The sequence below is a fragment of the Anabrus simplex genome, chromosome 13, assembly GCF_040414725.1.
Source record: "Anabrus simplex isolate iqAnaSimp1 chromosome 13, ASM4041472v1, whole genome shotgun sequence".
NCBI lineage: Eukaryota > Metazoa > Arthropoda > Insecta > Orthoptera > Tettigoniidae > Anabrus > Anabrus simplex.
This window is the reverse complement of record NC_090277.1, coordinates 69,045,567-69,060,837: the sequence shown is the minus strand read 5'-3', so window position 1 is coordinate 69,060,837 and position 15,271 is coordinate 69,045,567. Positions and strand designations below refer to the sequence as shown.

The 15,271-nt window shown below is 41.5% G+C and overlaps 1 protein-coding gene across 1 annotated transcript in view; it reads left to right on the top strand.

Annotated features, from left to right (window-relative positions):
• The first annotated feature begins 272 nt into the window (after positions 1-272).
• LOC136884715 (uncharacterized) overlaps positions 273-15,271 on the top strand; it is a 76,888-nt gene continuing 61,889 nt past the window's right edge. The window contains exons 1-2 of the mRNA XM_067157000.2: positions 273-356; positions 14,432-14,569. Coding sequence (XP_067013101.2) covers positions 299-356; positions 14,432-14,569 — 196 coding nt within the window. The 5' untranslated portion in view covers positions 273-298. The remainder of the gene's footprint in view (positions 357-14,431; positions 14,570-15,271) is intronic.

Here is a 15,271-nt window from a genome sequence, read left to right as displayed (position 1 = left end):
CTAACATATCTACTGTAAATGGTAAGATTTTATATATTTTACTTTTCTATATCTTAAGCCAAGCTCAAATGTGAAATGTTAGTTTCTGCATGTGTACTATCTTCTCAATTAGTGACATGTTAAGGATTATTTTTCATTTTATATTGGTGTTACGGACCAACTCTCATTTAACCAACATGTGCTCTGGGTGCAGTAAGTGCTGCCATCTGCAATGTCGGTGTAAACGCAATTCTCGCGGCACAGAGCAGGCAGTATATAGAGATTGAGACGGCGGTGATTCTAACTCACTCCCCACATCATGGCGGAGTCGAGTGGGGGACAGACTATGGAGGAGGAGTCTGTAGAAGTTGATATTCGTGAGTACTCTATGGAAAATACACTTGTGTTAAATGACCCAACCCCATCGGATCGTAACCGTGCTTCCTCTACTAAGGTTGATGTGTATGCTCTTAAACCTGAAACGCAGACATACGATGATACCCATAAAGGCCCCTATCTAGTATTTGTGGAGGCCATTGAAGAAAGTAAGAAATTGGGCAGTATACATCCCATGGCTTTGGGAAAACTTTTTTATGACCGTAAATTTTCAGGTGTTACTCAAATTGCTCGGCGAGGTCGCCATAGGATTCAAATTGAGTTTCAGACAAGCACAAAAGCTAATAACTTTCTCACCAATCCTATCTTAAAGGAAAAAAAATCTTAAAGAGTTTATTCCTTCCGCGTCACTATATAAGATCGGATTTATTCGAGGGGTTGATAAAGATTTGTCCGTAGAGGAAATTTGTCAGGTTGCTGAATCGACCGCCCCTATCATTGGTGCTCAGAGAATGAACTGCCGCTCCGTTCAGGATGGCCGGTTCAGTTATATTCCAACTGGCACTATTAAACTCACATTTCGTAGCCAGACTTTACCTGCCTTCGTCTCCATTTATCGGGTTCGTACCCAGGTCGACCCATTTGTCTTTCAACCGACTATCTGTTGGCGATGCCAACGATATGGCCATACCAGAAAAAACTGTAGGGCTCAACTCCGTCGATGTGCCAATTGCGCACAAGATCATGAAACTACAGTATGTAAGAATCCTACCAGACTTTGTCTCAATTGTTCCAGGGAGCATTCCGTGGGATCTCTACAATGCCCAGAACATAAACGACAACAGGCTATGAAAAAAAAGCAGGCTTTGGAAGTTTCTCCTTTATCCTCCGAGTCATTTTTTACCCCAGTGTCCAATAGATTCAACCCCCTTTTGACCCTACAACAATTTCCTCCACTCCAGAAATCTGCGCCGGTTCTACAGAATCAGCAGCCCAGAAAACATAAATTTACGGCAGTTGTCTCATCCCCCACTTTGAGTCCGGATAGGTCACCAAGGTATGATGTCCAGGGATATCGTGAACTCCTCAAAATACCTCCCTCAGCTACGACTGCCATATCTTCCACTGCCTCTGTATCCGGGACGCACACTCCCTTTCCTTCCCAGCAGGCTGTGTCGCCTGCGACCGCAAAGCCAGAAACATCCCGGGCTTCGAACCCGGTTTCGAAATTAATTCCAGCTATTTCCGATAAACTTGGGGCGTATGCTAAGGCAGCTGAGCACGATGCCACATGGTCAAAAAGGCTCCTTACTCTACAGGAGGAAGTTGTGGCTCTTTTACACAACCTCGAATCTTCTGTTGCTTCACAGAATAGGTCTACCAGGAATGCCGGTAGTAATGTAACCAAATAACACGTATTCCCTCTGATTATGGTTGTATATCTACCTCATATCCTATTCATTCCCAATTTCGCGGTACCACAATATAGACGTGTTCGATTCTCGATATCTAACCGTAGTTACCTTATCCATTTCTTTTCTATCTCCCACCCGGTCTAGTAGTTTCGATACCTTTCTTTCTCCCCTCGGTGTTGACCCGGTCTGTTTGTGATTAGTAGAAAGTCGCCAAGTATCGGTCGCTTTGGCGTGAAGATTAGTCCCCTTGTGTCCTTGTGTTTTTCCTGTGTAGTCATGTTGTTTCATTCCTTAATTTCCCACCTTTTTTACACTTTTGACTTTATTTGTCCACCTCCTCCATATTTTGGTTTCTTTTTTCGGTTACGTGGCTGGGTATACCGCTCTCAAGCGAAGCCCATTAAATAATGTAGACAAGACAAGACAAGACAAGACAATCTTCCAGTTTCTTTATTCTGCCCTTTAAGCTTTCATTTTCAAGTTTCAGAGCACATAAGTCTTCTTGTAGCATTCCTAAAATCTTAAGCATAGATTCGTAAGTTTCTCTTTCTTGTTGTTCTACATCACTATCAGTTTGTTTACACTCGAGACACAGCCACTCACTTTGTTCAATATCGGACCTATTTACAATATTTGCACAACGAAAATGGTACCATTCATCACACTTACGACACAGAATCCCATTTTTTACTACTCTTCTGCATTTGCCACATTTTTCACTGCATCTTACACCATTATCCACCACGGATATCACAGACTCACACACAGTAGTCGCCATCCTGAAATGATGATGACAGTAGATTTACTTGCACGTAGGCTTAAAGAACTCCTTTGGGACAAAATTCCGGCACCTTGGAGACACTGAATACAGTAAAAGTAGTTAATGGGACGTAAAACCAATAACATAAATATTATAAAGGGTTATAATAATAATAATAATAATACCGTAATGGCGTGTGGCCTCCAAAGAAGCCTGGGGCAGGTCTTTTGAGTTGACGCCGTATAGGTGATCTGAGCATATGCAAGGATGGAGGCCGACCTATGGTGAATTCTAATGATGAAGACAGCACTCACATTCAGTCCTCAAGCCACTGAAATTAGCCAATGAAGGTTAAAATCCACAGCCTGGCTGGGAATCAAACGAGGTCCGACTGGACCAAAGGCCAACATGCTAACCAGTTAGCCACGGAACCAGACATTATCAAGGATGTACTATATAACATACATCTTTACAATTTTAATGATATAACTTTTGAACCAATAATAGCAAACATGTGCAATCTGTTCTGAATTATTAACTGCCTGTGATAGAATACACTCACGGTATCCCATGCCTGCAAGTGACTAATCTCATGTTTTAATCCGTATTGAAATCTGTTGATATACAATAATAAAGTTTTATTATGAATCCACCTGTTCAATACATTATAATGTTGTCACATTTAAAATAAGTTCATTAGTTAAAAAGTTATATATGGGACATGTTTCGCTCCCTTATAGAGCATCATCAGCCAAATCTGAATCTCGGATAATTGTTATTTACGTAAATAATGACTTAAGAACTATTAGAACATTTTTGACAAACTTAAAACTTACTCTATTAGAATATCATAAAATATAAAATTTTAATGTAAGTTATCTTCCTATTAAGCACATGTAATTAAGCCATGTATACAAAGATTTTATATTTTATGATATTCTAATAGAGTAAGTTTTAAGTTTGTCAAAAATGTTCTGATAGTTCTTAAGTCATTATTTACGTAAATAACAATTATTCGAGATTCAGATTTGGCTGATGATGCTCTATAAGGGAGCGAAACATGTCCCATATATAACTTTTTAACTAATGAACTTATTTTAAATGTGACAACATTATAATGTATTGAACAGGTGGATTCATAATAAAACTTTATTATTGTATATCCCATGCCTGACATAAAAGGCGACCAAAATGGGACCGGAGGCTCTGAATTTGGGGTTAGCGACCACGGGGTTCTCAGCTGAGTCCTGGCATTGTTTCCATTCCTCACTTTCACCTATCCTGTCTGACCTCCCTTGGTCAACCCTTGTTCTTTTCCGACCCCAACGCTATTAGATATTGAGGGCTAGGGAGTCTTTCATTTTCATGCCCTTCGTGGCCCTTGTCTTTCTTTGGCCGATCCCTTCCATTTTTTGCCTCTGAATAGTGTTAATAGAGAATGGTTGCCTAGTTGTACTTCCTCTTAAAACAATAATCACCACCACCATCTTAATGTTGATTTGAAGCCCATGCCTGGTGGCCATAATCGTTACGGCATTGAAGTCTATATGCTCCGACACTGTGGTTAGCCAGTTCAAGTCCCGCTGGTCGAAAAAGATTTCACCATTAGAATGTTAGCCCGCAGGGTAGGGGAGGTGGTGATACACAATTTCTAATCACTAGATTGTTTGCCAAAAGCCTGGATTAAGTTCCAAACCTCTCTGCAAGCTCATATGGAGTGAGGGAATATGACGCTGTTGATAGTGATTCGTCCATCGGATGGGGACATAAAGCCTTGAGCAGAACCCTTGGTGCTATTCAACTGTAGTAGGCTATATGCCAGCACCGGGTTACCCTTCCTACTATCATATATCACGTAATTCATTTCATCTCATCCATGAACTCCACCGATGAGATTGACGTCGGGAAGGGCATCCGGTCATAAAAACTCACTACGAAGATTCATCTCACTTCATACCTGACCCCGCAGAGGAACGGGACAAGGACTGGACATACATACATTCTGCAATGTTCTTCTATCACTGTTAATAGTCTCTGGCTCATGATGAAGGTTTGAAATTATGAAGGTGTAGTCATGCAAACCAACGATGACTTACTTGTCTGCCTCCAACTATAGTGCCACCATTCCAGTCTTCAAATACTTCCCTCATAATGTACTCACTGCAGATGCTGAATAGGAGAAGGGAAGACTGCACCCCTGTCTCACACCAGTGAAAGGTGAGAAGACATCTGAGAGGGTGTCATTGACTCGTGCTGTTGCCGTGTTCGAAAAGTACAGTTTCCGGATCAAGTGAAATAAGTGTCTCAGTGTCCCCATTTCTATGAGAATTGTCCACACTTTCGACCATTTTACCATGTCAAATGTGGTAGTTATTTTTACTAACAAGTAAACCTTCCCTCATTTGATACCGATTTGCCAGAAACCCATATATTTTCTGAAAGCTTATGTAGAAAAAGTATTAAATCTTAGGGGTAGAGGGACAAGTATTTAAGAGCTATAGGACCCAAAAAGTATCAGTAAAGTGTTGGAAACATGACACCAAAAGTTGCTAAAATGCTAATTTCTCGTATTTATATGAACTAATAGTATGGTAAGAAGGTGGAGATCTCAATAAAAAGGAGGAAACACCTCATTAAAAAGAAACATTAAACGTAGGGATGTTGAAAATGTGACTTTTTATTGACTTCAAACAAAATCTATTATGGGAGACAATGTGCAATTCATCAAATAAACAGTAAGATGGGCAGAAAGACAGTTACCAATGGGCACATTTTATACAAGCAACAGCCGCACATTTTGCACATGCATCATTTGTCACTGAATCAAAGCAGTAATCAATTGGCGCAATCCACACTCTAGGTTCGTCGTCCAAGTATCCGCCCTTATAAAAAGCATACTTAATCAAGTTTTTTAAATGAGGAGCACTGAAATGATATAGGGAAAAGGACTGCAGAGCCAGACAACTATTGCAAAGCCAAATGTGCTCCTGTGTCTCAATAATGATTGTGTCTGGTATGTAACAAACAAAAGATTTGTGTTGTCTAAAAAAATGAATATCTAGAGACTGAATCTTCCCCGTACGTCCTCCCCCTGTGGGTGGGGGCGGTAGAATAACACCCACGGTATCCCCTGCCTGTCGTAAGAGGCGACTAAAAGGGGCCCCAGGGGCTCTGAACTTTGAGCGTGTGTTGGCGACCACAGGGCCCTTAGCTGAGTCCTGGCATTGCTTCCACTTACTTGTGCCAGGCTCCTCACTTTCATTTAAATTATCCGACCTGACCTCCCTTGGTCAACTCTTGTTCTTTTCCGACCCCGACACTATTAGGTTTGCGAGGGCTAGGGAGTCTTTCAATTTCAAGCCCTTCGTGGCCCTAGTCTGCCTTTGGCAGATATCTTCATTTTTCGAAGTGTCGGATCCCTTCCATTTTTTCCCTCTGATTAGTGTTATATAACGGATGGTTGCCTAGTTGTACTTCCTCTTAAAACAATAATCACCACCACCACCACCACCCCGTACATCCTTCAGGTACCAGTTCTTTTTGTAGGAGTTTACCATCATGTACTTCAGAAGCAGACAACGCATGATCTTTGTTAGAATACCATGAATCTGCTAAAAGCAGAATTTTCTTCCTGTCATCAGGTATAGTCACAATAGAACCGTTTAACGTCTGCTCTCAAAATGTTCGCTGTTTTTCCAGTATACGATCTTATATTCAGATGATCTGCCGGCTTTGACTGCGGGAATTTTCCAGATGGCTCGGATACAAGCACATACGTTGGCCACAGTATTTTGCCTTCCATTGAAATCACAGGCATAGGCCTAATCACTAAACTGTGCTGTGTACCAGAGACTGATCCAACAACAGTACAAACAACTGTTGTTCCCCTGGTTTGCAAGGTTCGATGGCCATGTAACTCTTCGTCAAATCTACTCTGGTAAGCACTGAAGACACGTGTCAGTGGAAAGTTTTCTGTAATGATGCGGTTGCGAATCTTTGCAATAAAATCATCACTCGCCTGTGACAAGTTTGCCTCCTTATCCTACCAATTCCTGCCAACTTTGTGGGTTATTGCTCTGTCAACAATGTTATTCCACTTCTTGAAACAATATACCCAGGAATCAGAAGCTTTAAAATCGACTATATTTTGCGGATCCATCGCTACCTATCTTAAGTTGCATGGACCACAGTCGCAACGTCTGGTCATGAATAATTGCTCCTTCTGTTTCCTTTTCTTTAAAATTCTGCAAAACAGCCTGATTGATTTTTTGGATTGACGGCGTATTCATTTTTTTCTTCGAATTGTACAGAATGTTCATGTTCTTAATTTTCTTGAACTGGTTCATTACTAACGAATGCGACAGACGTTTCGTCCGAGGTTCGCCTGTCATAGGATCTGTGGTCAAATACACCTAAGCGTGCTGCTTGTAAGCAGTCCAGTTACCTTCTATCATATTTGCTGGACCATCATGCTTTCGCCTTTTGGGCGAAGGCACATACTCAGATGCCGATGAACTCAAAGCAGATGGAAGCGATTGCTGCAACAAGCATTGCAGTTCCACATCGGCAATATGATCTCCAAAGTCCGTTTTCTCATCCCATTCCTCTCCATCGCCTCCAGCAAATCCTAACGTCCAGATCTCTTCTACAATTTCCATATCATTTTCCAGGAGAGTAGTTATGTGTTTTATCATCTCCGATTCCTGGATGATCGGAGACCGATTGCTTGTTCTGAATTGGGAGACCAAGGCAGCCACAAAGTCTTTAGGATCCATCTGCGCTGTAAGAAGAAGACATACAATATGTTAGTACTTTACAGCAACATCACATCACCACCCACAACGTATCATTAAAGTGTGTATTGATAGACATATTCCCGTAATGATTAATCGACAAGTGATGGGTGTGCAAAGTGTAAGGGTGTGCTTTTGTAAAATGTGTCCATTCTGAACTCTTTCTTCCTGTCTCACTATTTATTTGATGAATCGAACATTGATTGTCTCTCATAATACAGATTTCATTTGAAGTCAATAACAAGTCACATTTTCAACATCCCACCGTTTATTGTTTCTTTTCAACGAGTTGTTTCTTCTTTTATATTGAGATCTCCACCATCTCACCATATTATTAGTTCATATAAATACATGAAACGAGCATTTTAGAAACTTTTGGTGTCATGTTTCCAACACTTTACTGATACTTTGTGAGTCCTATAGCTCTTAAATGCTTGTCCCTCTGCCCATAAGATTTCATGTTTTTCTACTTGTGACATAAGCTTTCAGAAAATCAGTATCAAAGGAGGGAAGGTTTACTTGTTAAATGCAATTGAGTTTCATATCTATATATTTAAAGAGTTTACTCAAAACAGCTTTGGCAAATCCGTTCGTCGGTTCTACTGGACCGATTTGTTCATTTTTGTTTTATTCTCTCTGGAATTATGTACCAGTGAATCATGAGACACTGATAGGTCTCTTAAGTTCAGCCAACTTTGTGTCATAAAATCAAATCATTAAATGCTCACTCCAATAATTGCAGGCGAAGGCCTACCCTTACCCACAGTACATTCTGTACTTAGCAGGTTGCTGAGCGACTAACACTTTCATTAATATTCTGATGTAGGTGATTTTAATCGTTAGTAATGTCATTATATGTAGCCATGTTTGATTACTTCATGTCAAGCCAGGGAGTATACACTTCCTCTGATCATGGAAAAATACTATTCCCTGCTAGATACTCTTTGATTCACTAACCTTTCCCAGCTCCTAAATATATTAAACGGATGGCAGAACGTTCCTAATAACTTACATGCCGCTAAGAGAAAAAAGTCTACGTACAAATAGACCCCATCATGACATACGCTTTAATCGTTATCTGGGAACACCTATTAAAGGATAACCTAGCTACACTAGAAAGAGTGAAAGCCATGTATCATAAAAAAGTTCTCTGCCTGGCAAAAAATAAAAATAAAAAAAAAATAAAAAAAAAACACTACTTCGAGACTAACCTATGAGCTCACGACAACCATTCTATATAGAAGAACTGCAATTAAAAATACCATTCTACAGCACAATACCAAGCTTTACATCAAGAACTGCAGGATAAAAAAGTGAATATATGGATAGATATTTCCAAACAGATGGCATGATGATGTCAGAATGGATGAACTCTGACTGTACACTGTGCATACCATAATGTGTTTCTTTTTAATTCATAAAATCATTGAAAAGAGCAGGCAAAACAATATGACTGCTAAAGGCCTATTTATAATGAATAGTGCAGAGCAGCACGAGTCCACTAGTATTTATAAATGTTGTTTTAATTTAGTTAAATACTACAGTATTTTTATTGAGCTTCTGTGGCTCAGGCAGCAGTGTACTGGACTCTCACTCTCTCACTGCTAGGTTCCACAGTTCAAACCCCGATCACTCCATGTGAGCTTTGTGCTGGACAAAGCAGAGATGGGATAGGATTTTCTCCAGGCAATGCGGTTTTCCCTGTCATCTCTCATTCCAGTGACACTATCCAATACCATTTCATTTCATCTGTCAGTCATTAATCATTGCCCCAGAGGAGTGCGACAGATGCTGTCTGCCAGCATTATTCCTATCCTCGCCACTAGATGAGAGCTTCCTTCATTCCATCCCTCACCTGGTCAAATGACTGGAAACAGGCGGAGGATTTTCATTTTCACTACAGCATTTTTATTCAACTCTAGTGAATAACAATTGATAAGTATTTGTTACGTGAATTAAGGTAGAATTAAGAGTTGTTTGTTCATGAAGGAACTGAGTGTCACCCCCTGTGGGTGAGGGCTGTAGAGTAACACCCATGGTATCCTCTACCTGCCGTAATAGGCGACTAAAATTGGCTCTAGGGGCTCTCAACTTGGGAGTATGGGTTGGCGACTACGGGGCTCTTAGCCAAGTCCTGGCATTACTTTCACTTACTTGTACCAAGCTTCTAACTTTCATCTATCCTGTGTCTTGGTCAACTCTTGTTCTTTTCCAACCCCGATGGTATTAGGTATGGAGGCCTAGGGAGTCTATCATTACTGGGTGAGCAGGTTGTGCGGTTAGGGGCGCGCAGCTGTGAACTTGCATCCGGGAGATAGCGAGTTCAAACCCCACTATCAGCAGCCCTGAATATAGTTTTCCATGCTTTCCCAGGCAAATGCTGGGGCTGTACCTTAATGAAGGCCACAGCCGCTTACTTCCCACTACTAGGCCTTTCCTATCCTTTCGTCGCCATAAGATCGGTGTCGGTGCGACGTAAAACAGATTATAAAAAAAGATAAGAGTCTTTTATTTTCATGCCCTTTGTGGTCCTTGTCTTTCTTTAGCTGATACTGATACCTTCACTTTTGAAGTGTAAGATCTCTTTAATGTTTTCTCTCTGATTAGTGTTACAAAGAGGATGGTTGCCTAGTTTCACTTCCTCTTAAAACAACAATCACCGGGCGAGTTGGCCGTGCGGTGAGGGGCACGCGGCTGTGAGCTTGCATCCGGGAGATGGTGGGTTCGAATCCCACTGTTGGCAGCCCTGAAGATGGTTTTCCATGGTTTCCCATTTTCACACCAGGCAAATGCTAGGGCTGTACCTTAATTAAGGCCACGGCCGCTTCCTCCCAACTCCAGGCCTTTCCTATCCCATCGTCACCATAAGACCTATCTCTGTCGCTGCAATGTAAAACAACTAGCAAAAAAAAAAAAAAAAAAAAAAAAAAAAACCAGTAATCACCACCACCACCACCTAACTGTTTGTCTCATTTCACCGACCCTCACCATCTTCTAGCCAAATCCCCTGTGGGTTGGGGCAGTAGAATAAGATCCATGGTATTCCCTGCCTGATCTAAGAGATGACTAAAAGGGGCTCCAGGTGCTTTTAATTTGGGAGCATGTTTTGGTGACCACAGGGCCCTTAGCTGAGTCCTGGTACTGCTTCTACTCGTTGTGCCAGGTTCCTCACTTTCATCTACCCTATCCAATCTTCCTTCGTCATATCTTTTTTTTTCCAACCCTGACGGTATTAGGTTTGCGAATCCTAGGGCCTTTCATTTTCACGCCCTTCGTGGTGCTGGTCTTTCTTTGGCCGATACCTTTAGTTTTCAAAGTATTGGTCACCTTCCATTTTTTCCCCTTTGTTTAGTGTTAATAGAGGTTACGCAGTTGTACTGCCTCTTAAAACAATAATCATCATCTCCACCATCTGAAGAGGTTAAGCTTTTTATGTAAAAACTACTACTACTACTACTACTTTTTTTTTTGTAATGGCAGGGGAAAATCTTTTAAAGACACCACTCTGCGTGGGAGTTGGATTTCCACCAACTAAAAACCCCTGCCCTCTTCACTCAGACCATTCTGGAACTGCTTGTCGGCATGACATCAGAATGGAGTGATGTATATTATTAAGTTCTTCCTTTCTCTTCTTTCTCCTTCATCCCCATAATGTTTGTCGCCATTGCCTTTACTGTGTTCCAGGCAAACGGGCTCTCTAACATAATCTGAACCAGATTCCGTGGTGTGAGTCGTCGGCCAAGTTGTTGGCAGGCTTTCCTTCGTTCTTCTTCCCATCGAACACAGTAGAAAAAAGTGTGTTCTACTGTATCCCTTTCAGAACAGTACCGACAACCATCTCCCTGCGTCTTTCCCATCTTCATGGCGTATACGCCGAATCTTCCATGTCCTGTCAGGATCTGCGACAGATAGTAATCTACCTGCCGATGTCTACATTTAAGCCAGTCTCCTATGTTGGGTATTAGCTCTTTTGTCCATTGGCCAACATCGGTTGTGCCATCCCATCGGTCTTGCCAGTCTAGTAAGAGTTGGTTCCTTGAGGCTTTCTTTTCTTCAGCAGATATAGTCGGACCCCTTTCATGCCAAAGTTTTCTCTCTACAACGAGGAGGTCAGTGGGAATACTGGCAGCTACAACTTGTAAAGCTGCTGTCGAAACAATTCGATATGCACAGGTAACTCTGAGCAGCATTTTCCTCTGTACTCTTTCCATAGCTCTTCGGTGAATCTTCCTCCTGAGTGCATTGTGCCAGATAGGTGCAGCATAAAGTAAAATGGAATATACTGCAGAGCACATAATCTGTCTCTTAACTGTTCTTGGTCCCCCTATGTTAGGCATAAGTCTGGCTAATGCCGATGCCTTCTTCACTGCCTTTTGGGTTACTGCCTTCACATGTGCACCAAATGTGCAATTCCTGTCAATAAGAACCCCAAGGTATCGTACAGACTTCCCTGGGATAATCACTGTATCATTTAATAAGAAACGGACATTTTTCCAATTCCTGGAACCTTTCAAAATTACAGCCTCGGTCTTATGTGGAGCCAATCTCAACTTATTATTTACCATCCAAAGGTTAACTCGTCTCAGTGATTCATTTACTCGGAAGGTCAGTTCTTCTACATTCTCTGCTATTACCACTATTGCAAGGTCATCTGCATAACCAATAGATGTTGTCCCTTTTGTCAGCTGCAGGCGTAAGACACCATCATATAGAATGTTCCACAAGGTGGGTCCTAGGACAGATCCCTGTGGAACGCCAGCACTCATTTCAAGATCTTCTAAATTATGAAATCGTATTCTTCGTCCTTTGAAGTACTTAACGATAATTTGTTGTAGATACTGAGAAATGTTCATCCTATGAAGTTCTCTCAAAATAATGCTCCAAGAAGCAGTGTTAAAAGCATTTTTGACATCTAGCGTTATCAAGGCAGCCCATTTCTCACTGCTTTCTGCCTGTATTTGAATCACCCTCCCAATAGCTTGGGTTGTGGTTCTACCCTTTCTAAATCCAAACTGGTTCGAAGAAAGTCCTCCCTGTTGTTCAAGTTCTTTCTCCAGTCTAGTTTTAATCAATCCTTCGTAAAGTTTGCTCAAGTTGTTTAATAAGCAAAGTGGCCTGTACGCTGATGGATCTAATGATAGTTTCCCTGCCTTCAATAACAGCACTAGCTTGGCTACTTTCCACTCATCGGGGAATTCACGCTTTTTTAATAAATGATTGAAGACTGATAAGATCCAACCAGGTGCCACCTCAACCGCATACTTGATGGATTCTGGTGGGATTCCATCTACACTTGGTGCCTTACCAGTCTTCATATTGCGTGCTACCTCTTGTAACTCAACCAGAGTAAACGGTTCTGCAACACAAAAATCTGATTCCGTTTCAAGTCTGTCATTAGTACAAGGGAACAACTCCATTGCTATGGCTTTCCTTCTATCAGCTGGGAGCTGAACTGGTACCCTGTTGATTATTCGACCGGTCACTATCTTATATCCCGCTCCCCAGATATCACTGTCTAGATCTTCGCATAGCTTTCGCCAGAGATTTCTCTTAGAATCCTTTATTAGCTTCATTAGTTGCCTCTTTGATGCCTTATAGTCAGCTTCTAATTGTATTAAGTTGACCTGGCTGATTTTTTTCCTAGATCTTGTAAGAATTCGTCTCTTGCGATTGCAGTCTTTCCTTTGCATGTCTATTTCATTGTTCCACCAGTAAGGGACTCGTGTTTTATATTTTGTTGATCCCCTCAATCGGCTGGTCCTACAAGCATCTTTAAGAACGGCAGTTACATCTTTTAGAGTATGTTGCACTGTATCTGCAGTTTGTGACATCCACTCGATTGCAATTTTAAAAGTTTCCCAATTATAGTTCCACACCGTTTTCGTGATATCATTAAGCTTCTTCGATCCCGTAACTTGAAAGTAAATAAAACGATGGTCGCTGAGAGATTCATCTTCCATAACTTCCCAGTCAACAGTGAATGATGCTATACCGTGCGTTGAGCAGGTGACGTCTATGAAAGACTCTGAGTTCCCTCTGGAAAAAGTTGGTAAGATTCCAGTGTTATGAACCACCAAGTCTAGGGTCGCTATCCATTCTGCCCAATATTCTCCCCTACGATCTGCAGTTAGTGCCCCCCACAGAGGCGACTTGACATTTAGGTCTCCGAGAATGATAGATTCAATACCTGACGCCATGCAGTCCTGAACTATTGCATCTACTTCAGCTTTGAAAATATCAAAAGGATGTTAGGAGAGATATAACAACAATAAATCTGATATTGCTGAAGTTGAATACACAAATATCCTTCTTCTGCCCTTATGCTTAGCACCTCCAACTTATCATTTAAAAAATATGCAGCTACATCACATCTTTTGTCCGTGAACCAACCACCTTCAGCTACTCGCCTTCTGTTTGGCTTGCTAACAAGCACTAAGTCTACTTTCTTTTCCAACGCTGTCGCATACATGATGTCATGACTGTCGGATTTCCTCATGAGATTCGCCTGCAGTATGTCCATTATTGGTCGTTTAAATTCAACTTCCTTGCCTCTAATATTAGCTTCCTGTAAGTAGGGCATTTCATTTGATCTGAGCGGTGGCCCTTCACTTGGCGCATGGTGCAAAACAAAATGTTCCCACAATCCTTCGCCAAATGGCCTTCTTGTCCACAATTTAGACAGCTCCGTGACGGGTCATCCTTAACGTCGCAGTGTGGTGCTTTATGTTCAAATCCAAGACATTTAAAACACCTTGCAACTGTAACTCTTTCCTTCACCATACAGGTTGCGCATCCCACATTTATTTTCTTTTTCTTTAACAGTATTTTCGATACTACTACTACTACTACTGAGCTCGATAGCTGCAGTCGCTTAAGTGTGTCCAGTATCCACTAATCGGGAGATAGTGGGTTCGAGCCCCCTCTGTCGGCAGCTCTGAAGATGGTTTCCCGTGGTTTCCCATTTTCACTCCAGGCAAATGATGGGGTTGTACCTTAATTAAGGCCGCGGCCGCTTCCTTCCACTTCCTAGACCTTTCCGATCCCATCATCGCCATAAGACATATCTGTGTCGGTGCGACGTTAAGCAAAATAGCAACAAAAAAACCTGCTGCTGCTACTACTACTACTAAGTCTCTGTGTTTTTCCAGGTGACGCTCTAACCTGTGTTGTATGCAGTGGAGATGTTACTCCAGATTGTAACGTACCCTTCAATATGAAAACTAAAACTAGTTCACCATGTGAAAAGACTGAATGCTCTGGTAAACTCTTCAAAAGTGCAGACAAATGTAAGTATTATACATTTTTACTGTCATGGATTTAAGAGGAGACCCTTCTTATTTTCTCCCAGAAATGGCCCAAACACCAAAAGTGAGATTTGGATGCTAGTAAATACTCTGGAACTTAGAGCACACAGTATTATTTTCCTTTTTTTTTTCATGTACAGCTATTATTAAAGTATTCCGGAGAGTTTAATCACAGCCACATTTCTGAAATTTCGGAGTTTGTTACAGTGATTAAAAACTGTCAGTTTCACTGCAGTGGTTCCACATACTGAGCTGAAGATGGCAATGCATGCACAGTGATCCAATCACACACATATACGAGGACGGTTTGAAAAGTTCTCGGAATCACCGCTAGATGTCAGTGCTAGAGCAACAAGGTTCCCGCGCAATAATCACACATCCTTTGTTAGTGAACACATGGTGCATCAGTGCTCTAGCTACAGGAGTGTGGTAGTGACGACTCTTTGTTGTTGTTCGCGCGTAGTGATTTGTGACAATGGAAAAAACTGAGATTCGAGCAGCGATTAAATACTTTGTAAAGAAAGGTATGAAAGCAAAGGAAATTCATGCCGGCTTTCAGAACACACTGGGGGACTCTGCTCCTTCATTTTCAACTGTTGCCAAGTGGACCAGCGAGTTTAAATTTGGTCGGGAGAGCTTGGATGATGATCCGCGTGGTGGACGGCCAAAAAGTGTTATGACCCC